General features: G+C 44.0%; 1 protein-coding gene across 1 annotated transcript in view; it reads right to left on the reverse strand.

The window, feature by feature from the left end:
- The window catches only part of LOC128305570 (1-phosphatidylinositol 4,5-bisphosphate phosphodiesterase classes I and II), a 69276-nt gene that overhangs the window by 4977 nt on the left and 39140 nt on the right, over positions 1-25159 (reverse strand). Inside the window, exons 4-12 of the mRNA XM_053043078.1 lie at positions 13123-13256; positions 5980-6165; positions 5050-5247; positions 4790-4972; positions 4524-4704; positions 4078-4456; positions 1950-2125; positions 1118-1331; positions 746-903 (exon numbers count right to left, since the gene is read on the reverse strand). Of these exons, the coding sequence (XP_052899038.1) occupies positions 746-903; positions 1118-1331; positions 1950-2125; positions 4078-4456; positions 4524-4704; positions 4790-4972; positions 5050-5247; positions 5980-6165; positions 13123-13256 (1809 nt within the window). The remainder of the gene's footprint in view (positions 1-745; positions 904-1117; positions 1332-1949; positions 2126-4077; positions 4457-4523; positions 4705-4789; positions 4973-5049; positions 5248-5979; positions 6166-13122; positions 13257-25159) is intronic.

A 25159-nucleotide genomic window follows, 5' to 3' on the forward strand; every position in this document is an offset into this window, starting at 1 on the left:
ATCCGATGAGTCCCAAGTAGGATTAGGATTCAAAGATTCGAATCCCTTCATTCAGATTCCATCCCTTCAATTATCACAGCACTAATTTTTTGGCCGTTGTGAATTTCCCTCTATTCTTGACTACATTCATCGATACCAATACGGGTAACATTCAAAAGTCCTGCCCTAGCAGGTAAAGCTCTTTGGATTGAACGCTAATTCTACCTCCAATGCAACTACCCCTATAAGCCATCATCTGCTCACTAAGCATTCATTAGTTAGTCATTACACGAAAGCACAGCACAAACGTAACTCAATTTGTGCAACCATCAAACAGTTGCCCATCAAATCGCATAACTAAAACCGAATTATATCGATCCCATGTATACCCATGGAAAACACCACCATAAAATGGACACATTTTATCCGCAGCTGAAATCAATTCCGAGCAGACAACGGTGCAGCCACAATCGATTTACAGCGCGGTCATTATAATTACACTGCCACCGATGCCAACATCAACAGCGGCGGGTAGATTGGGTTCCGCGGGCATGCCGATTTGTTTCTCTAATCCAATTAAACCACTTCTATTTGATGCTGTCAAGCTACCACTAATCAGATACACTGTGTGTGCGGGCATCATTATGCTGCCACTAGCTGCTTCCCTGTCCAGATAATAAATGTGATGCACCCTGTATATGCATGGATACAGACCCGATACGGGATGCCCCGCATTGTACTTGAGGTTACAACATTCGCGACTCACCTGAGGCATAAAATTGGAACTGTCGAAGCGTGTACCGGCGGGATAGACGCGCGATAGCTGATGCTTGTTGTAGTTGACGAACTCGATGGGACGCTCCTTGAGCAGTGTGGTCGCCTGCTTCTCATCAAACGAAGACATCTCGTAAAAGCGTGCCTTTTCTGGTAGTGGAAGAAGATACAAGGAAGAGAGTATAGGGATTTGATGTTACGCCGCCTATCGTCCGACCTTCAACCTGCACCCGTAGTGAATTGGAACGGAAAATTGCAACGGGAATACGGTCCCGGAAAGGATGGAAAAGATCCCCCGAGATAGTTTGGGGGTGTGATTGGTATGGGACAACTTTTTAACGGTAACATAGTGGGGCGTACATACTTTCCGAATTTTCGAAGCTACTGAAGTGCACCGGCTGTACGTAGTTGACGAGGGCGGAAATTTCCGCGCCCGCTTCAGTCTCTTTGGTTTGGGGCACCTTGTCCGCCTCGTTCGCACCGATCGGACCGACCGCCGTACCCGGCATGGATTCGTCATCGCTCGAACTGTCCGTATCCGACGAGCCGGTGCTTTCCTTTGAGCTTTGGCGAATTTGCTGCGAATAGGGGTGGAAGCACAAAATTGTCTCGTGTTAGTTGTCTTTTGCCTCTACCACGATTAACGTTTGTTGGGGAATTTGTATAAAGTTGCAAATAATTTAACTACTTTTAAGTAGCACACGTACAACAACAAACAGAAACCATGCTGCGACAATTTACATCTCATTTTCCCGGCTGGCTGTGCACATTCAACTGTAAATTGATCCAAAACCACCCATCCATTGTCGTACGTGAACATTCCGTTCCCGCAGAGTTCGGTGCAATAAGTTCGAGATAAAATGGCTGGATAAAGATACCAAATCGTCCCCATCGTCATCAGCCATACAATCTTTCCGTACTGTTGCAGCGCTTCCATTCTGAGCCAGCCATTTGTCGATATCTTCCAACGGGTTTTCTTATGCTTCTCGAGACTTCCTTATCGCGCGAGGCAGCTCAAGAAGGAAGAGCCGTATCTTCTACAAGAAAGTACCGGATGCAAGCCGTATGAATCGGACCGGAACCGATAGTATGCTGGCAGCCGGAATGGAAAACTAGCACACTAAAGCCATCGGTGCTGTGGGAAGGAGTGTCACGGTGCATGTGTGTGTGTGTGTTCGTCCCCGGAAGTGTAGTACCTGGAGTGGTGGTGCATGGTGCGGTAGTTCCCCGTTTCCGGTTGCTTGCTGTTGCTGTGCTGCTAGTGGTGCCGCTGCCGTACCATTGTTGTTGCTGACGGGGGCCGGGTTGCCGGTGCCGACGTTGACGTTACCATTAGATTCATCTTGCTGCGACTGCTGTAAGCTTGCAGTTGCTGCTGCCCCCACCAAGTGGTGATGGATGGATGACGATGCATTTGCCGTGTGGTGTGTGGGAACGAAAAGAAACGGAAAGGAGGAAGAAAAAAAAAACAGGCGTGATAAATAAGAGTGAACTAGGAAAAGCGTGCAGCTGCAGACGCGAAAGTCATTTAATGAAGCAGGCACTTTAAGGAGCGTCATTTCTTTTTTCCCCCACACAAAATCCCGCGTACGTGCCTGTGTACGTGCCATTCGTGTTTACGTCACAGCTGGAATTGATGTGATAAAAATTGGGATACTTTCTTTGCTCCATCCCCCCCACCGACACCCTCGCCTATATCATAACACAAGCGTTGCACTACACACGTCCGTACGAAGCGGGATGTTGCAGTGCAATGCACCCATTGCATCCGGTGCACAACAGCTTCCACCGTGAGTGAGATTTATGCGGTGGAATGCGTTTCTCCTAAGCCACCAAGCACAGTGCCCAGGGTCGGGAGTGAGATTTGCTGGGATCTCGCTCGGTAATGGAACTAAATCGCTGTTCATCAATTGCTAAGTGCGCTCCGGCAGTATCAGCCTGGAGCGTATGCAAATAGCAATACATTTGTTTGCACAGCTCTTTAGCAGTGTACCCGAAGACAGATTCGCTTGCGGAATGCTTAGGTTTTTGTTCCACGAACGAGAATGTGGGTAATGGTTGCTGCAAGAATGCAAACATATGCGAGCTGGTGAGAATTGTCTCCGACGGACATGTTGTACGGACATGTTTTAGAGGAGCAAATTAATTTAACACTTGGATGTCAATTCTTCATCCTTAGTATATTATTAATAGTCTACAAACTATAATTCTTATTAAGTCTCAATAGAAGTCTATTTATTTTCCTATCATTCTAAGTCTACCAGCACACTATTAGCACTTACTTCCAGCTCCTGAAAGTATGCAAGCTCCTGAAAGTATGCAACACGTTTTCTGAAAAGCTCTCTAAACTTTAAATACTTTTTTTAAACAGAATAATCAAGTCACCATTGCACTGATTATTCGAAACTCTATCTGGAACTAAGTCTATTTTAGGAAAATGATTGCATACTTTCAGGAGTTGCATGCCAGTGACAATTACATCAAAGCAGCTTCAGTTATATATGTAGTCACACTAGCAATTATTTCCTGTTTGGATTAATTTCACACCTTAACCCATCATTCCTCTACCCTCGGGGATGATGTGGATTTGATTGCTAGCAAACACACGTCGCAGAATCTCCCTTACTCTTTGCATGGTTATCCATTTCCACCCCGGTGCGCTGCACCAGCGCTTACAAACATTTCCTCCGGTGCAATTAAACTTTCCCCTGCAATTCGATGCAATTTCCAATTTACCATTCCATCCACCTGCTACACACACTCAAAGGATATTATTCTCCAAGGTTTGACACCTACAAAATCATCCTAACCGTTTGATCATCGGTTGAGCACACCGTTGTGCCGCACGGACAAACAAAAGCTCTGTAGCAGCTCGGTTGCATTAAACTTTCATTCCAATTCCTGTGCATGTTCTTTCATGTCTCCGGAAACTATCACATTGACACTTTTCGACAAAACCCCTCTGTGTGTGTGACTAGGAAAAGTTGAACCAGCATATAATATGGCGATGACGTTGTGACTTTTCCCCTCATTTTCCCGCAGACGCAGGTAAAAATCGATTTGCAAATACTCCCGCTTTCGGCCGCACAAAACCACGTCCGCAATCTGTAAATGGAGGAAAGAAACCCACCCACCCCTTACGCCCTTTTGCCACCCGCGTCGGGGCCATGTGCTTGCCTCGTACCGCATTGTCACATCCCGCATTATCATGCCACAGTTGCCGAGTGTCATTATTCGGTCATTTAAAATCGTAGCGCGGAGCAGAAAAAATAAGCAACAAGACGAACAAAACAAACCGGGTCGAAAATTCCACCCTCCCATTACCTGCATTTGTACTGTTGTTGTTGATGGCCGGCATGACCCCGGTGGGTGAGTTGATGGTGGTGGCGGCGACGGTGGCGGCACTGCTGTTGTTAACTGTTGTGGCATGTGCATTAGCTGCGATACTATTATTGCTGACATTGTTGCCAACCGTACTACCGGCCGGGGGTAGCTGTTGCTGCTGCGGGCTCGACACAACGGTGGCCTTTTTATGATGATGATGGTGATGGTGGTGATGTTTTTTCTTGTTTTTAATTATAATCTTGCGCTTCAGTAGCGCCGGCGGTGGAAGTTCGACGTTCGATTCGAGCGGATGCGAATCGAGCGGCCGGTCGAGAAGCATGTCACCGAATATCTCCCGACAGTAGTTTGCTATCTTGGCCTGCCCGGTGGGAAAGATAAAGTTGTCATTAAAGGTTGGAACTCAGCGACGAGAAACGGGGTTTTACCTGTTGCCGCGGATTACAATGGTTCTCGAAGCTCAGTATCACAGGAAATTCGGACGTTTTGAAGGCGGTTTCCGCTATCGCTTCCAGCACGTCCTTGGCGCAGATCTCCGGTACGAAGGTGTAGCCGTGTACGATCACCGGCTCCTCAGTGCGTCCGTTCCAGAAATCGAGCTCCACACACCTTTTGCCGTGGCAGAAATAATTAAAAGCGAGTGCGAGTTTAGCTTCATTGCGGCCACTGCACGGTGCAGCCGTGTACTACTTACCGACAACCGGCCAGCAAACTTTGACGATAGATTTCGACCGAACTTTTGCCGGTTAGCTGATGCCCGGTCAGGTAGGTGTTGTGCGATGAGTTGATGAAGTAGTGCGCCATCGGTTGATCCATATCGTCGGATAGGTCTAGTTTAGTTGCCGCCATGATGGGATTATCCTCCGACATCAGATACCTAACGACAAGAGCAAGAGCAGTTAGTAAAGACCTTTTGCTACGGGTGGGGGGGGGGGGGGGGGAATCACACCGTACCGTAGGAAACCGTCGAAGCTTAGCTGTCCTTTTTGGGCGTTAAACTTGTTCGGTTCGTACTCCTGGATGAGATCACGGGCCCGGGCCGTGTTGGCGTACGGGTGCAGGATCTCGTTTAGCCGTGGATCCCGCTGGGTTTTGTTCAGGAAGTCGACCAGCTGTGACGTTGACATTAGCCGCCGTTTCGAGGTTCCGACACTGCAATGGGAAAGGGACACAAACACAATGGATGCAAACGAATGACCTGGATTTGCTGAATGACCTGGCAATGTGCTGCAGTTCTTGGCAAGATCGATCCGATCGAGTGTACGATCCACCCGACATCCCGATAATCAATCTTCGTCGTTCGGGCGAGCAGAACATATCAGTAAATTGTTTGCACAGTCAAGTTGTTACTGGCCGCCGAGTTCGAGAAGGAAAAAAATTCAAACGGAGGATAACTTACGATCCATCCTTCACATTCATTTCAATTCCAACCGGGATGACTTTTCGCCACTTGCTACCCCAAAACCTATCGTACCGGAGTGCAAAACAAACCGACCAGAAGCGGTTCGTTACATCCATCGAATGTTTAACGACTCAAACTGGAGAACGCTCCCAACCACCCTGCACGGCCCCATCGTTTGTGGCAAAATCAATCACTGTCTGCCGAGCGGTTCCGGTGTGATACGGTGAAGTGTATAAGCTGCATTCGATCTGTTCTGATTACCATCCACCCGGGATGGCCCAAGACGGTGCTGCTACCGGGGACAATAATCAATATTTGCGGTACTCAGGGCATTACTTTTGCCAAGGCAGAGCACGGTCGTTCGAGTCCGAAGATAATCCAAGCTGAAGTACGCCGCACATTGCCTTGCAGACAGATCAATCTACGGTCTCATCTATCCGGCAGCAGCACCCACTTAGCACACAACCCTCCATTACACTTACAGCTCATCGTACACCTTCTCCACCTCAGTTCTTTGGGAAAGGTTTTTGTACAGATTAAAAAAGTCCTCGAACTGGAACTTGGCCAGCGCGAGGGTATCGCCTTTCCCGGACGGCAACCCCGACACGTCCAGTGCCTTCTCGACGCGCCTCCGGTCGTCCTTGTTGGTGGCGAACGTTTTGATGATGCTGTAAAGACAGAATGACAGAAAGTAGAAGCAGAACGTGTAAGAACAGTGTGGAAAGTACCGTGAATTAAATCGGGATAAATATGCAAACTGAATGTGGCGACCGAGCGACAGCGTATAATGGGGAACCTGATGCGAAACAAACGTCAGTAATCCGATCAACCGCATTTAAGTTGTTTCGGGGCGTTTTTTTCCCTCTTTCCCTCTTTCTTTCCATTCATTTCAGAACGGTTTGGTTTCGCTTTACTGACTTTTTTTTTTCTTCAAATGCGCTTTTACCATTACTGCTTCCGTTGAGCTAAGCGCCATGCAATTTCGAATCCATGCGATTTGGAAAGAATGATTGAAAGCGGACACTTACGTTTTGGCGCTTGATGTAACAACCTTCCAAGAAAAAACGAACATTTATTCTCGATTTTCATCGGATAAACAAATCCCACCTTCGAATCGTTTCGCTTATGAGATTATTTTTCAAACAAGTAGCAAAAAAAAACAAACGCCCAGTGGCACAACGGATTGACTGATCATCACTTGATCGTCCATCACGCTTAAGGTGCAATAATCAACTTTACGACCACTAGAGTTTGCCTCTTCCAAACTGGCTCCGGTTGCTCCTGGTTGTGTCTGCCAACCAATTCGACCAACAATCAGGGTTCGCAGTCGGATGACTTATGGTGCAACATTACGAGTTGTTCTCTAGCCCCGTTCGCCAGTAATGAAAGTCATATATTTCCCGCTCCCACTCGCCCGCTACCACAATCGATTTCGACCGCAATTTCACAATTCTTTCGGGGATAAAACTTGGGGACGGGATAAAAAACTTTTGACCTTTACGTTGAAACGTTGAGGGGTGTTTTATGTACGCAACAGTATTGGTCATGGGCAAGAGCCGTACCAAACACGCCCTGCTGGTTCAAGAATTCGTTCAAACAATTTCCAGCAAAAGCGGTTCATGGCCTGGTCCGCCTTGGTAAGCCTCGCGGGTGCAATAACGAGTCTAATGTTGGATTTCCCGTATTACCGCTTAGCACGTAATAAACGCACCATTACTTGGCTGTTGACACCTGAACCAATAAACGGAAGCATTGGTACGACTGTGACGATTCGTCGCGTGGACGCTTCGACTTCGGAAGGAACCAACCACTGGATGCAGTTATTAAAGTACGTTGCGTGTGGAAACTTAGGTGTCATAATCCTTGTAAAGGAGTTACTTTACGTATAGTTTAATACCGGAAGTCCGTTGGATTATGTTAGAGGGGCATTAGCAGGAAGTGGAATTCCGAACATAATTCTAGCGGATGCCAGGGGAATTCCAAATTGTGGTTAAAGCTTGTGTTGTCTATAATATATATACTTCCCACTTCATACGTCATGCATACCTATTTTAATCTATCTAACTGCAAGGTAGAACGTAACGGGACATTCTGGACGACCAATTCTATCTTTAGCAGGGCGGCCGGAATGTCATCATTGCTGTTCAGCCATCTAAACCTTCCCATAAATGAAATGCTAAAGATAGTCCATTAGCAAACATGACCTGAATGGCAGGCGTATTCGGTATCGTGAAACATGAAAAAGGATGATCGTCATAGAGGAAGCCGGGTCTGCAAAAACAAGAGGCAGCACAAATCTCGCAATATGGTGGCCACATCAGTGTGGCATTCTATTTTCTACTAAAACCGTGTGTTAAGTTCACTTTCTGTATTCCATACATTGCTCAAAATGTTAATATATAGTCATGTTCTTTGCGGATGCTCCACTATGAAAAGGGGTGGTTTGGAGCAAAGGTCCGAAAAAGTCATTTCAGAGCATGTAATAATCATTCTTGATTTTATCCTGCAACATGTGTGGGCCGATACAAGCCATGTTGGCAATTGGTTGTGTAGAACAGTGCTAATGGGTTTTCGGTTCCATGGTATAGCTATTTATTGTCCTGTGATGTTCTGTGACAATGTAGAACCATGCAGAAGATGTTCAAAGTTAATTTATTTCGGAACAATGAGAAGATGCAATAGCAACAACGATCATGCTCATATAGTTATTAAGAATTTTCATCCGAATACTACATTTTATTTATAGACGATTTCTAGCATAGAAGAAGGTTACGCAGCGAACAGGAAAAAAATATATTTTGTACCCATGATAAAGATGGCTTAAATGTCAGTCGGATGTTTTGCGAAAGATTTGCCAAACAACTTCCTCACATAGAATGCCTTCACAGCACAGCCAGAGCTTCTCCTCCTTGGACTAATGCCAGAAAAATTTATCACTCTTACCGACAGGTAGGCAGCCATTGTTTAGTTCAAGTTAGCAGCACAAGAACCCCAAGTCATCAATTCAGCTCAACCACCATTCATTTTGAGCAATCGACTTATGGGGGTGGGTTTTGTGGGTTTTCCTTCACAAATCATTATATGTATCGTGCGCTTATACACCGGCCGCCATCCAATTGATTCTTATGCATTTGCTATACATTCCCTTTCTTAATGGCAAATTATGGTCCACTGCGAAGCAGCTTACCGAAGCAGCGAAACGAATGTTTTTTTAAAGCATACCGAGCATGTTTTTTGTTTGCACTCTGCGTTGCCGAAGGATTCCATTTCAATTTACATTAATAAGATTACAAACCACCGGGCGTCTCCATTGGGGCAAAAGCACCAGGCGCCTCCATCCATTTGGTTCCAAACACTGCAGAACAACGCAGCAAGAGCAATCATAATATAATGGGACCGTGAAATGATGTGATACAAATATTGTGCCTTCTTTTTCGTTGTGAAACGTAAAACAAAATGTCGCTTTTTGGCTTATTCAACCACACAGGTGAACAACAAACATTGCCCCAAAATAATATGGAACGAAGCTTATGTGACAGATCAACTTCACGTGCTGGTACAGTCTGGCTATTATTTTATAAGTTTAATGTGTTGTTTATGAACTAGCAAACTTCGCAGTTACCAACAAAACCATGTCAATTGCCTTACGGTATTCTGCGATAAAAATTTTCTGCAACAAAAAAATCATGAATTTCATCAAGAAAATTCCGCTGTGTGACTTCTACCCTTGCTGCTATGTGACTTCAACTAAGTAGGCCACCGCAAAGCATAAAACATAAGAACCCATTTTGGCAATGTGCAAGACATGCGAAATTTAAAATCCTTTGCATCACCAACCCTCAGGAGGATGGAAACCCCAGCGGCACCGATGTGTGTGCGAGCTTTCTCGTGTTTGTGTGCGGGAAATACAACAATCGTTGTCATTTCATCAACCCCATCTCACCACGTACCGTACATGTACACTGGTCGCAACCATTAGACTTAGCCTTTTTTTTTTGCTTAATTTCGTTCACTTTCCCTTCATTACCGTCGTCATTCTTCCGTTGAACCATCATTTCACTCCATCCATTAAAAAGTCCTCAATTTTCCTTGCCGACCCAGCGTTCGAGGACAGGGATTCGGTAGCACCGAACAGGGGTGCACCAGCCAACCATTCGAGAAGGTGCTGATGGCCAGACAATGATGGGCGAGCACAGAAATCTTATCACCATTTATGCAACAACACTCGCTGCCAAACCGAGCGTGGAAATCGTATCATAGTTGCCCGTCATGCCGCTGGCTTCCGGTACTAGCTTCCGGGCGAATGCTGCTACAGCGAAACAGCCATCTCGTCCCTGTTTTTCTCATTTTAGGGGACGTGATAGTACACCGCTCGTCACGCTCGGTTACGCGGTGCACCAAAAACGGAACGCAAGGGACACAAGGAACCAAACGAAAAAAAAAACGCCCCACCACCACACACGAACTGAGGGGAAACCTCACTTGCGTCAGCGAAAAAGATTTGCAACCATTTAGAAGCTTCTACTACTACTATGGTAGCGGAAGGTTTTCATCTTTTCAACATGGATGGGCCCCGAGTTCACGGTGTGCTTCGCCGGGTATGATGAACGCGCGCGTACTCGCGTTACCATTGAAGCATGTCCTAGGAAGCAACCTTGGAGCCTTTTCATGGTTTCCCTCAATTTGCGTGACTTTGCATAACTTGTTGTATCACCCCTCGGTCGGTGATGTATGTGTGTATGTGTGCGTGGTGTGTTTTCTACCAGCGTGGGAAATTCCTTTCCACAGTCCGATCAAGTTCCTTCCGAACAAGTAACCAGCCGAGTTTATGCTATGTGAGCCATTTTACGTATCTGGTGAAAATATGTCTGTGGACACGATAGGGACGAACAGGACACAATATAACTAAATGAAATTTTTATCGTACGTAGGGTTTGGAAGTATTTTTTAAATTGTATCGTCATTACGATTATTTTTAACCTTATCTTACTGGGACAACCTTTTCCCCTCATTCTTTATGGAAAAAGAATATTTTGATAGCTTTTAAATGAGTTCTTATTGCATAATACATACGTTTACCTTGTATTCCTTACTTATTGCAACAAAAAAAATAAGATGTCGATAAATCCAACATATCTGCAATTAATATCCCTAACATGAGAGTGTAATAAATCTGTTTCAATGTCCAAAACATAACATCAGTGTAGAGAAAACATAACGACACAACTGTCAAATGCTATTCTATTCGACCTATAATAACCTTGGCCATCGTTGGCGGCAGCATGAGCTTGCTGACAAAACCGCGAAACTACTAACTCATCGATTGAATTAGAACCAGGAAGTGACTTACGGCAAACCTTCAATAACCGTACCCCCGAAAAAAACACACGCCTTTGTCGTGCTGTTGCCCTTATGGAACTCGGAAGCCAATCGATCACCTGCGCTAATGTAATTCTCGTGTTCCGGTTGACCAAGCCCATTTATTAACCTGGGCCCGCACAACAGCCGCATGCACAAGAAGTATTTGCCTGTTGAGAAAGTCTTTCTCCTATTCGTTCGCTTGAAAGTAAAACCCGGGGAATCCTTGCCGACGGGGCGCATCCAGCGCTGGACACGACGCTTCACACACGCTTGCAGAGGGCTTTTATGTGTCCATATATCATCGCTATCGGCAGAGACACCGGTTAGATAGATTATCTATCCTTCCGAAGTGCCGGTTTTGTGTGTGGATATTTTGCCAAATCCTTCCGAAAGGTTCGGCCGTATGCTTTTGCGTTGACCTTTCCCTTTCGACGGATTTCATTGCATTTCATTTGTAGTGACCTTCTGCCATATTTGCGCCACCCATTTTCGGTGCCACGCCTCGGTTCCGTGCATAACGAAACAGGCTGGTGCGGGCTGGAGCAGCGACAGACACAGCTGCTTCGGAAGTTTGAAGTTGCGAAATCGATTTCCGAAACCGTTTTGCATGGAAGCACTTGGATTTGAATTAGGTTTCGGACCCGCCATACCCACGTCCGGTGCTTAATAGACTTGCATACTTCAGACGCGCGTGAAGTGTTGTTCAAATAAATGATCTCCAATCTGGCCTGAAGGTAAGCTGAAGATAATGTACTTTCTTTGTTCCTGTGGTGGAACAAAAGAGGGAAAAGGAAGGAAACAAAATAATGGAAAACATTCGTAGAAATTGGTCGTTTAGGCTTCATTTTGTGATTCAAGAAATTATGCCAACATGTTGCAAAGGCCGTATGTCTAGAACGAAAATAACTAAAATGGAAGCTCCATTTTAGCTTTGGAGTTGATCGTTACAAACAGTGTACACCATGTTGGGAATGAAGATACCAACATTGTTCATTCGGAATCGTTTCGGAAGCCCTTAGCCTTCTGTAGCCGCTTTAGACGTAGTGTGATTTAACAAAAATCCCGACATTTGGGATCGGATCACGTAATTCTGTAAAAAGATCGGATCGGAATAGATCACCCGTTCCGAATAGAACGTAAAGGAACGTGAATCGGATCAGATCAGCTGACTACCAGCCAACTACTCCTGAGGGCTGCTCAAATTAAATCACTTTATTTATTATTATTTTCAACAAATCTGCGCTAGCGTCATCAAAAATTAGTCATCCCTTCTTACAACATACTGGCAGAAGGGAAATTATTAAAAGAATCGCTAGGATCCGGACGCTTCACCGAGATCTAACCTAAACCAAAACCAGGCGAATGTTGCAGATTATGCTACAGGGCGGAAATTATGTAAATTATTCCACCCAACCCAACCGCAAACGTCACTAATGCCAAGCGGACAAGCATTCAGCAACCAGTACGTTCGGGCACTGGTGTCAAACCATCCAATAAGGAGACGATGATTGTGACGTGCGAGATGAATGTAAGAAGCGAACGAAAATGCAAAAAATACATCTGCAAAAGTAACAGAAAAAACGCATTTCCTAAGCGACCTAATTTGACACGATAAATTAATATGCGCGGTTTGCCCGGGTTGGTGGGTAAAACTTATTCCAGCACGCGTTTCCGGTCACATAGCAATGCGCCACGGCTGCCCCGGGGCTGTATGATGTGGCCCCGCGATGGATTGAAATGGTAATAAAAATAGGAAAATTATATTTCACCTTCCTTTTGCTCCCGATCGGAGTGCAGGCGACAGTAACGTTGGCCGTCGGGCAAAATATCTAAACTGCAAACAATCATTGGGCGCTTTCGAGTGTGCTTGTAAGTGGGTATAAGTACAAAAATTAAAATAACATTTCGCGCAAGAAATGAAACTAAAATCAAACCACTTCACTCCGGGCAAATGCAATGCAACAGGAAAAGCCGGTGAAAAGCGTACGATGAAAAGACGCAAAGAAAAATTCCCTTCACCCATCTTTCGACGTACGACCATAAAATGAAGTCGTACAAACCCGCACCGGGGCGCGTTGGACGGGAAATGCAAATATTTCTCTACGTCCACTGCCTTTTTTGCCGGGCAGATCCTCGCTTTATCATCTTGTGCTATTTTTTGCCGTTGAGTACACTGCCACCCATTGCCACCGGCGGCAGGGTTGAAAACGATGGTTGACTCTCCCGCAGCGGTTTTCCCCGAAATGGTCGCGAATTCTACTTACTTCTTCACCGGGATCTTGCCAGTCTTGTCAACCTGCAGGCAAAGTTTGGTGTATGCCTTCTGGAGAAACATGATCGCCGGACCGTTCAGCTGGGTCAAGTTGTACGCCATCCGGATCAGCTCGTCGCACCATAGCTGGGGAAGGAGAGTGTGTGAGATATAATTAATGGCTGTAAGTTCTAGTTTTGAAGGAAGGTAAACATAGTACAGGAACCTGCGAGAAACGTTACAGATGGGTGCTAAATAAATAGCAACAAACACCGTGACACACACGCCTGAGGAAATGGTTTAATTAGGCACTTCAGTAATGTCGTTGACTTTAGACACTAAATTAAACTTAGTACTGCGATAATTTACTTCAAATGCTTCACTTTAGAAGTAATAAAAGACCTGTCATAAATTTATGCTTTATTTGAACTACTATAAATTGAGACATTTATAAAAAAATATCACAACCGTGAAAAGTTAGGTACAAATAAATAGTAAATATTTGATCTCGTAATTACTTGCTGCAAGCTCTTCAGATTTAAAAAAAATGTCATGATAAAAATGTTATTACAAAAAACAAACATTATTACATTATCTTAATCTACATTTTTGTGGGAAACTTTAATTAAAAAAAACAGCGAAAACTTTCTCTCCAAACCTGTCAGCTTCCAAGTTCCAAGTTTACGGTGAACACCACACCACCGAACCGGAATGATGGAGGCTGCAAAAGGCCTCAATCTACCAGCCGTTTAGTAAATTTATTAAAACAAAAACAAGCAGACTACACAAAGCCATTGCGGATGAAAAAAAAAACCCCAACCCACCACGACCGCGAAATGAAACTTTTAATTAGTGCCATTTTTCAGCTGCCTTTGCCGGATCACACTCTGGGCCAGCGTTCGTCGTATTTAGTCGAACGGTGGTCGCGGCGGCGTAAAAAAACATCCAGAACGAGAGAAGATAAGAACGGAGCCGGTGTAATGGTGAGCTGACTGACGTCATCAGCCATCGAGAGTCTGTCCAGGCATGGGCTCGCACACTATACGCCACAGGATGTGTTCGGTCTGTGCTCCTCCCGCACACACGTCTCGCAACAACCGGAACCGCGTTGCGTTCAAACGCGCGTGTGAAAGGTGGACCGTTAAATATGGTTACACGGTTGTTTGGTGTGTGCATAGTGGCACACATCTGCGCATCTGCTCATTCCACGCAGCAATAATCGAATTCTCCGACCACCGAGGTGTGGGGGTGTAAGATGAAGGGAACCGGCATCCCGGTACAATGGTGCGGGCTTATTGATTTTTCCTCCACAATTTTCTACGTCAAAATGGAAGGCTTGCTCACAATTTCGCAGCTCATCAGTTAAATTGAGCTGATGAGAAGGTATAATCATAAAAAATGGAGCTCGCCTCCGCCCCATAATGGGTGCTAGGATTCGCGTTATCGCGGTGCGTACATTGTACCAATGTTCATTACCAACGCTTGATGGAAAATGATTGCTTGTAGTCTGCATCGATGTGGTTCAGACGGGGTGGAGAAAACAGTACGCACTGAGATCTAGTAGGCATTGTATTCAAACGGAAAAAGGACTTTGCCGGAGTTAATTTATCCAAACATGCTAAAGATGCTAAAGTTTGAATATAAATTTATCATCTTTCTTTAGAATATTTAAAACATCATTTAAACATTCTAAACCGACTACAATACTACAAAACACAGACAAACGGTGAGACAAGTTGGACTAGTTTTGAGCTGGAAGCTCTATTAATTGACAGCCGGGTTCGGACCACAATTCCATCGAATTCCCTGCAGGAAGGAAAAGGTAAATATTTTCCCTACCAACCATCCCAGCCCAGGGGGAAAATAACAGTTTGACTCAATGGCCGTAAGTCACACAACCAATCCTGTCACCGAGAGCGGTCGGGCGAAAAAGGAAATGATAGAAACTACTTTGCATGTGCTAAATGTGAATACCTTTCGTTAGTGCGGCTCGTTATCCATATGCGTTCTGTGGGGCAACGAAATCAACAAAGAACAAAAAAATATGGTGTCCACTCACATTCAAACCCAATCGTATCGGGAAAAGTCAAACCAGTAGCTAGAAATGCGAATCCATTTAGAAGTGTGAGAGAGAGAGAGAGAGAGAGAGAGAGAGAAGAGAGAAAGAGTTCCAGAAGAAAACTTTTGAATCAGCTACACACGTCAAGCTGGTGTAGCTGGTGCAAAAAAGGGACTACGCCACTATACGTCGAGCAATGAGCAGTAATGGGACAATGAGACATGGTTTTTCTGTTCTTCTTTTTGCGTTCCCGATTGCCCAGCGCTTCCCTGACCTACATCAATGTTTATCTACACCGTCCTTTACAGTGTGTGCAAAGGCGCAGCAATGTGGGCAAATACATCCTGCCCTGCACATTGCAGCCCGGCTGCGTGGCAGCCATTTGTGCAGTGTAAATTGAACGACCTATCCAGCTAGCCTTTTGAAATTGACTTTGCGTTGTGGTTGTGGGAACCATGGGGGGCGACGTGGGCGGTGTGGGCGGCCAACTTTGGACGTACACGGAGAGGAAAGTTGGTCAGTTTTGGTTTCACGTTTTTGTGTGCGGAAGTCAGTGTTCTTTTCATGCATCCACGTTTATCGTGCAAAGTTCTCAGTACCCTTTGAAGAGGGAGGGTTAGGGTTTTGTGGTGGATGGTGAAAGGACGAAAGAAAAACATCATACACCACTTCTTCTACCTTTTGTAATTGCTCTTGACGTGAAAGAGAGGAAAGGAGTGAGAGAAACACGCATACACACGCGTACAATGTTGCACAGTGATTGGCATTACTAAAGCTTCTTGGTGTGCTTTTTCATGAGAATTTATGTGCATGTAATACTGCGACGATTATTTTCTTACTAACTCCCCAACAAAATAGTTTATTTCAATGCGAAAATATAAACAGCATACAATTTTTTATTGTCTCTTTTAATGATTTAATGACGCAAGACACTTTACAATATCCTATGTCCCGAAAGAGTGCTGTAGAAGAACGTTTTTCTATGTTTATGAAATAGAAACGGTTTATTCAAAATCAAATCCGTTAAAGCCAGGGTATGCCTTTGGTAGTAAAGTATTATTTATCGTTGTTTATTAAGTGTTCTCTGTTTGAAGAAAATTCAAAATAAAATAAAAATTTATTCAACAAACTATATTTATAATCCATCAAACCGACCATCTACTAAAATATTTTCTTAAATATGTTTATCCGGGTAATTTCACACAAAATTCACTGGAATGAACAAAATTTATGCACAAAAAATCTTTCTTTTTATTCAGGAAGAATGGCCAATCTGATTTGTTAAGCAAAACAATTATTTGCTATTTTTACGATAAGAATTCAATTTAGGCACAACTAGCTTACAGCTCTGACTAAACAAAACCAAACGAACTTGGTTCCTTAAAAGCAGTTCCGAGTGGATAATAGTTTTAAAAAGGTATTTTTCCACCACCGATGTCGACACAACCGACCTGGTTACTGAAACTTCACCCACAGTAGTAACTGCAATCAACCGAATCCACCGCTTCGCAAAAGCTTCAACCCCACCTGGTAGAGCAACGAAAGCATGCAACATGTTCGCCCTTGTACCTCCGCCATCCGCGCCCAAACTGCGTGCTGCGTTCGGTGCTACGTTGATTAGTGGCTGCGGTAGTGCTTGGGACGCAATATTTTACCGGCGGAAAAACCTTCGCCGTGCGAGTGAAAGCGTTTTATAGCTAAGGAAGTAGCAGCAACTTTCCAATCGAATTAAAATACCGGTGGTGGTACAGCAAAAGTTTTGCAAGCGCTCTGTTTTCCACTTGACTAATAGTGCCCTCAGGGCGTGTGCCTGCATGGGTGTGGGCTTGAGGTAAAACCGACCGTGTAGTGATGGTAGCATTTTTATTTCTCATGTTCGTTTCCGTTCCGAAAATCCTCCACCCTACAACTAGGTTATTTAATAAACTTTCACAATTTTATGTCGACAGCATTGCTACGTAAAGGTTTATTGAGCCATTTGAAAGGAGTTACACACTAATTGATAATGTTGCCAGCACGATAAAACCGCCGACAGCAACCTTCCCAATCCCCATTTAGCAACTTTCCACACTCGGGATCACTTTAAACCCACCACAAGACGCATAGCTTTCACTTCCATTTCAATAATTACCCTTGCCATTTTTAAAAGGCTCCATAATCCCATTATCCTTGAATGCTTGATGGTTCTGTTACGCTAAAGTATAGCTCACCCTCCATCGTCCTACACCTTTCCAGAGTTTCTTCCTACCAGTAGTTGTTGATTGAAGTGATTCTAAATTAATCCGATACTCATCAACCTCTTTATCCTTTTGACCCTACTCACGCAACCGCCAGGAAACATGGGTCCGCCGTACAACCTCCGGAAGCCACACTTCACACGTACCGGGCGCGACCCGGACCCGGTCCCCAGCTCGGTCTGGGTGCATTGTCATGGTGTCCCTCCCCCGACTAACATGGCCAACTAGCAAACCCCACCGCCATTCATACGCACACACATTGCGCTAAAAGGGGTGTTTTTGCGCGACCATATTTATCTTGCACCGACAGACCCGCACGGGAACGCCATGCTTTATGGGGTTATAAATATGAAATTAGAAATCCTTCACAGTGCAGTTTTCTCGCCGACAAGAGAACGCGACGACCATGCCAGTGCCGTGGAACAGCAGCTTGTTATGTGTTTGAATGGACTTTTCCACACTTTCACGGCTCTTAATGCTTCAAAAAAGGAGTAGTTTCGCTTCGTGCAGGGGATGGCAAATTAGTTTGCAAAATTTGTCGGATATTGGGATGAAATGCATGACAAAATTATATCAACTACTCATTAATTTAAAAAAAATAGAGGAGACTAAAACAATCAGAGCAATTATAATGATTAAATTACCTTTTGGTAATTTTGTACACAACTTTCTTTTTGATAAAAATGTAAATTTACGGCATTTTCGCGCTTTAAAAAGCTGATTTATAGTATTCTGTGACATTTCGATGAAATTTAATTTATTGTTCAATAGCCAACGCTCAATTTTTTTTAAACGTCAAAGTTTTATTTTTATAAATGATAAAACATGAATTGCCAAGATTTTACCAAAAAGTTGGGTGTTTTGGATATGAATAAAACAAAAAGAATTAAATTGTAGCGCTACAGGTCCAGCACTAATCTTAGCAACCTGTTCTGGTATACTGTCAAAAAAAGTAAACAGATACAAATGTCAAGTGATGTCATTCGGTTCGCAAATTTTCGATAAATTTTGATAATACTGATGTACACATGTTTAAATATTAAGCATAACTCTTTATGCCCGGAGATTAATTTAGGCTTTGGCCTGTGGTAACGTTATATGACGGTTTGTTAATTTCTTTCAGATATCGAACTAGATATATTCAAGTTTAAGGAGATGCGTAACTACAAGAAAACGACAAAATAAATATTATTTATTTACTAATAATATGGATGCTATTTCACCTGTGAAAATCAAAGGTAAATTCCTTCATATGTTTGAAAAATATGTAGAAAAACTTTGCGCTAAACTCGAATAGCTTAATAGCTCCATCGTAGACATTATCAACCCGCACATTGTCGACCACTGCGCTAGCGGCGCATCCTTTGGCGAACCTTGGCGAACGAGCACACCAACCGTCTCGTGCGTATGAAGACGCATATTTCCGGTTCCGACAGTGGACCTGACGGCGGATCATGCGAGTATGAGTACCGCCCACCGCAGCTAGCGCACGACCGCTTGTACGCTACTCCTCCGCAAGTCCTGCCAATAGTCGCGTCTAGTGCTGCCGTTGCTTTTTCTGCAACTGACAGCCTGCCAGATAGCACTAGAGACTAGAGGTTCCTATTTGAAGAAGGGCATGTAGGACCCCGTTCCCTTCGCTCTTACCCCACCCACCCAGCGATGCGTACGGTGCGTGGGACGGTGTCGTCAGACGTCGGTACGGTTGAGAGAACAAATTTTCCACCGGAACGAACCAAATGAGCGCCACCGTTCGTTCCGTGCAATCGTCACTGGGAACTGGGGTATCTGCTCAGGTGTTGATGGCTTTGTTAAAGCGGCGCACGGTGGCTGAAGAGAGGAGGGGAATGAAATTGAAGCCCTTGACGCACCGTTCCGTACCGGCTGGCCGTCAGCACCTGTCTGCACGCGGCCCGTTTGCAGCAAGCAAGGACGCTTGTTGTCGGCGGAGTCAGAAAAATTATGCTCGAACATCGTGTCAGGTTGAATTTTGGGTGATGTTGCCTGGCTTGGCACCGTTGTTTGTCGGTGCGTTGTTCCGAAAAGCGTTTAGCTAAATTATTTTCCGCGCGTTGCGATTTGCGCACGGTGCAGGCAGTTTCGGGGAGCAGCGAACACCACGTTGGCCATTGTCCAATAAGAAGTGCAAATGTAATTAACATTTTGCACATAAAGCTCGCGGCGCATCTCCGAGTGCCATTTTTCATTTGTGATAATTGAACCGTAGCTCGAGAGAGAGGACTTGAACTATCGCACCAAAGTGTTGGCGCTTTCATAATTTTAGCTCCTCCAAAAAAAAAACCATCCCCTTCAGCAACAAAGCAGCGACTCATTAGCCTAACGCAACAAGGGGTACAACATTTTATCCCCATGAGCATCGTTTGGAGTTGGGCTTGCAGTACACCAAAGGCAATCACTTTGCATAGCAATGGGCCGCCAAATTTTCGAATGTGGTTTCTTGTTTGAATCGCCTCGCCGCCCGTACTCTGCCCGGGGCAAAGTTCGCATCCCTTTCGCATCGATGACGCTGGGCTCAGGGTTTCCCAACTTCCCAAGGGCAGATAAACATTAAATTAATTATTTAACTTTCTTCATTAATCAACTTTCGAGATGATTCCTTTCTGCGGGGCCAACCCAAACACCGAAGGACAACGGCTTTGCAAAGCAAGTGTTTTGCAGTAGTGGTAAAGGCGAAACATTGCTGTACGTGTGGTTCCCCGCTTCGGCGAGCTAATGCCTGCTGCGGTAATAGTATCGAGACGGTGACATTAAACATTAAGGGATAAGTTTAAGCATTTAAAGTTTGCTAAACACCAGGCAACGTACATGACAAACTACCGCTGCGCTGCGGGTGAACTACGCGTATTCATTAGGATGATTATTAATCTTTGCACAGATTATTAGGTAGGTTGGAAGCTTTTCTTTTTTTTTGTTTTTATTTACAAAGTTGTAACATAAATCACCAATGCTTGAAATGGTTACTGAAGGACTTTAAAAGGAACTTTTTGCCAGGGGAAACTGGATACAAATAAGAATAAACTAACAGCTAATTAGCTGATATCAAAGGTACATAAACCGAACGTTACAAATTGTTCATTGCTTTCACTTTATACCGAATGTCCTATTCTATCATGTCCGCAATATTAATCCATTCTTAGATTCCATTTCCTGTTCTAATTTATTATAAAACTTATTGTAGATATATTGATTCTTTAGCAATTTCTTCTTAAGCATTTAAAGTAAGGTTTATTTTAAGGTCATATAAAGTTAGCTTTTTGGATTTTTTGTTCAGTAATTAGTAAAAACAATATGCTCATAATATTGACTGAAGTTAAACTCATGTATGATGTTTTTTTTTTTTGGTAAATTTCTCATTTTTATTATGTACATTTTACTTCATTTAGAAAATTCTCAAACCTGATATATATATACTCTTTCTATCAGTTATGGGGGAATGTCCAACACAACGCAACGATCAACCTAACTCACCGACATAATGTGCGCTCGTTATCTATTATTCAAGCGCGCTGTTCGAAATAATGTCCATACCGACGACGCCATTGTCTCTGTGCCAATTCTCATTAGCAGCACCGATGGGGGAATTAAATTACAGCCTGAATTATGTGCTCGAAAAGAATGATCGGTACAATCATAATTAGAGCTTGGTCTTGGTCGTACCATATTCCATACCAACGTATTTGTACCGCCGGGTGAAAGAATACCTTTCGTTAGGCTAATACCACAGAATACATTTTCCCTCAGCCGCACTCAATTTCTTGCGTTCTTGAGTTTTGAAACAATGCCATCCATTTTGAATTGCAATTACAAAGCAAAAACCCTCTCCCAAATGGTGCTTCCCACCCGCAATTCATTCCCCCATTCATTACGGTTGCCTATGCAGTGCGGTTCCCAAACAGCCTGCACTCGAACTCTCTTGATCATGGTTTCTGTTTGCTTAACCGACCACCCCCAAAACCAACCGATATTTACCGATGCCACCATCCTTCCGGAAAAAAGTCACGTCCCAACGCTCAACGGCACGGACAGCACTAATTCGCTCGGCAAGTCACTCCCGGTCCGGCCCGACTCTGGGTGCAAACGCAACAAGCGAATGGTTTCTGCTTCTCGTTCCAGGGTTCGTGACACGAACCACGGCCGTAGCAATTTTGCTCGAAGCCCCTGTTTTGTTTATCTGCAATCGGACGTAAACAATCGTTGCAAATGGTTTAAAAACCTACCGTACGGGCAGAGTGTGGCAACTTTGTTGAGTGCGTTCCATCACCTAGAGCGAGCGGTTGGTGACGGTTGAGAGTCTTTTAAGGATTCTTCTGCTGGAAGAATAGAGCTGTAATGGTGCATTTTAATTACACCCCGGAATGGAAATGCTTCGGCACGAAACACATTTCCACAATGCTGGCGCATCGCTACACTTGTAAGCAGTAAATTAATCATCCACAAGCACACTTGAGCACGGAGAGATTAAACTGGCTCTTGTACACTCGGCAGTGTATTCATGGTTCTACGCCGTGCCACCCTCCACCGACGAAAGACCCGGTGAGTACGCTTCTCAAACGCATTAAGTCTCATTGCATTACTGCATTCTCCGCAGCTGCATTAGAACATCCATCATATCAGACAATCAGATTCGAGCAGGATAATCATTTGCGTTGTTCCGTTACTCGTCGTCTCTGCTCTTTCGGTCCGTGGTATCAACAAACTTCCGAACATGATACAACAACTGCCTCCATTGCTATTCACCCTACACCAAACACCATCAAAGCGTGGAAAGGGGGAGGGGACTGGAAGGCAGCAGACGGCAAAGACAAAACCCATTTCGTGATGACGGTTATGTGGCACATCACAGTCAAGGCAAATCAACAACGATCGGGTTGTCGCTGGTCCAATACGGTAACAAAAAAAAACCGTACAATAACACGGAATCGCTTTAAGCGTAAAACCAATTCCCATTTTATGACGAGCGAAAGCGAAAGAAGAAGAAGGAAAAAAACAATACCAGAAGAAACCATTCCATTCCGTAAACAAAAGAAATACACCGTTGGTAGTCGAAAAAAAAATGTAGGGTAAACAATCCGATGACTGTTTTCATTCGTAAAAACAATGTTTTCCACTCGTCGAATGAGCGTAACGGAACCGTGATATATAGGGTATGGTAGAGCCAAACGGAAACTTTTTATTATTGAACAAAACAATGTTTTATGATCCTAACATTTGCAGCATAATGATAAAAAATAAAAGCTTAATAAAATAATATACTCGGTAAACATAACAAAAATGCATGACTGAGCATGATTTATCGTGATTAGTTATATACTTAATCAAAAATGTTAAATATATTTTTCCAATGTTTAAGCATCTTTTGTTATCACACATTTCATAAAATTACATTTCTTTTGTAATCATATTTAGGGGCCAAAATCCCTCCTGGTCTTGACTATCAAACTACATGGTACAATAAATCTAGTAGTCCAGAGATGGCAGGCATAACCATAGTAGGCCATTAGTTACGCCAAGAAGAATAACTAAGAATAGCATTTACTGGGACGGTCTCGAATGAACTAATGGGATGAGTGATTGTAGTTAATGTCAGGATAATAGAATGAATATCATCAACTTTGTATTAGAAATAGAAATAGATATCGTAAGAGCATCTTTGGAAATTAAAATATATATTTACAATGGTGGTAATGGAAGTAGGAAAAGTTTACCTATGACAACATAACATAAAGCCCCACTGTACTCTACATTAAATTTCATGCTTCACATTCGAACGACGCCATAATATCTCATGCTGCCTAATACAACGACCATGCATCATGCTTCATACGCACGCGTGTGACGAACATAACTTGTTTACAGAGAGCTTTTGTTTTAGCTCAAAATGTTTGTGCTGCCACAGATGATTGGTATGACTTGTTCGCTTATCTGAGCCTCTGGTTCCTAATTTCTTACAAAAACAAGGTACCACAGTGAATTGTGCAAAAAAGGTTGTCCTTAGGTGGTGTGTGAGTCGACCGGATAAAAAAGATACTGTGAGCTTTTTGCCGCTGCGTTGCAAATGAATTATATTAATTTATTATTGTTATTTTCGTTCGGGTTTCAACAAGCTCAGTTCGAACATTATGTTTAAAACTGTTTAAAGTAAACATTTTTTTTTTGTAACAGTGTACCACAAATACTATTATCTATTATTTTTTCTTTAACATTGATTAAACCGAATCTCCATGTAGCAATCTCACGTTATGTTCAACGTTAAATAATTTAGCTATTCCAACAAACGCTACTGCCTCACAAAGTCCTGCTACGTTCAGTCATTTCACACAGTTTCACAATGTAACATTACGGAAACGATAACGATAGCCCGTAAAACATACATATTGCATCGTGCATACCGGGCGCCCCACACATCCATCATGGTCAAACACCACATAAACTCGGATTCCCTGGAGGACAATTTCTGAAAATCTCAACTTTATCACCATGTCAAAGGCATATTGTCAATCGTGTTGGGGCCGCGTCGGATGATCTAGGAGTGTTTTATAGATATAATAGACCCTCCCATCCTACGCTCTGCAATCTGGGGTTCTCCTACCTACAATGGCTACACGCATGGCAACCCTTTGCCAACCCTATCCTCGGTTAATTTCAGTCAAAATGTTTATGCAAAGAACGCCATAAAGGACGATAAACACCGTACAGTGTGTTCGCTTCGCATACGGATGCACCATTTGAAACCCTCTCGCTTTATCCTGCTATTTTCTTGGACTTTATTAGTCATATATGTTGTTGGCCATCGCAATCGCATAGTTCTCGATGTCCTCGATGTTGTTGCTCCGGGATGGGAAAAAAAAAACGACCGAAGAAGGCAAAGCCGTGACAACCCATCATCATCATAATCATCAACATCATCATCCTGCCCAACCTGCCATCGATCATTGCCGTTGCTTCCGTTCGTCTGCATTGGTTGCAGGACTTAAGTAAAATACATCACACAACCATAAACCATAACGAGCATCTGCAAAAGCAAGCAAGAAACGGGACGTAAACTACCACCAGAACAACGGCTTAGATCGAGCGAAAGCTTTATGAAACCGATTGCCCTCCGTGGTGGAGACGTGCCCAGGAATGTTTTGCCATTCGCTGGGCAAACAGTCGACAAAACTATTCCACTTTTACCGGCATCTAGCAATAAAAGAAAACTCGGACACTGCAACCAAGGCGAACGGGGTTCGCAGGAAATTGTCTGCCCAATCTCCTTGCGCCACCGATGCCCCGATGGCACCACTCAGCACCACGGGAAATTATTATTCCTGCCTAGAAGAGACGGCGACACGCACACAATTCCACTGCTGGTCAGGGTCAGTCAATCGATTCCATCTCCATCTGTCCTTCTGTGACTCTGTACAGTCGTCGTCGTTGTCGTCGCGGAATTGCCCGCGGCAATCGGAAGAAAAAACTGACCCTGCTGTGACACCGTGATTGAATCGTAAAAGAGAAGCTTATATTGTTTATCGCCCTCGCTCTGCTTCTCGAAGTTTCACGCGTGCTGGGGCTCGGTATGCGTTTCTGCGAGAGGTTCCACTGTCCCAGCATGTTATTTTCGCTTTATCCGTACCCTGCTGAAGGTATTCTTTGCGTTGCTCGTGTAGATATCGGCATCTTTTTCCTTGTTCGCTTCCACACAATATTCAACAAACAAGCAAGCTATCCTGAATCATCCAGACGGAGAGCAAAAA

The sequence above is a fragment of the Anopheles moucheti genome, chromosome 3 (assembly GCF_943734755.1).
Source record: "Anopheles moucheti chromosome 3, idAnoMoucSN_F20_07, whole genome shotgun sequence".
Lineage (NCBI taxonomy): Eukaryota > Metazoa > Arthropoda > Insecta > Diptera > Culicidae > Anopheles > Anopheles moucheti.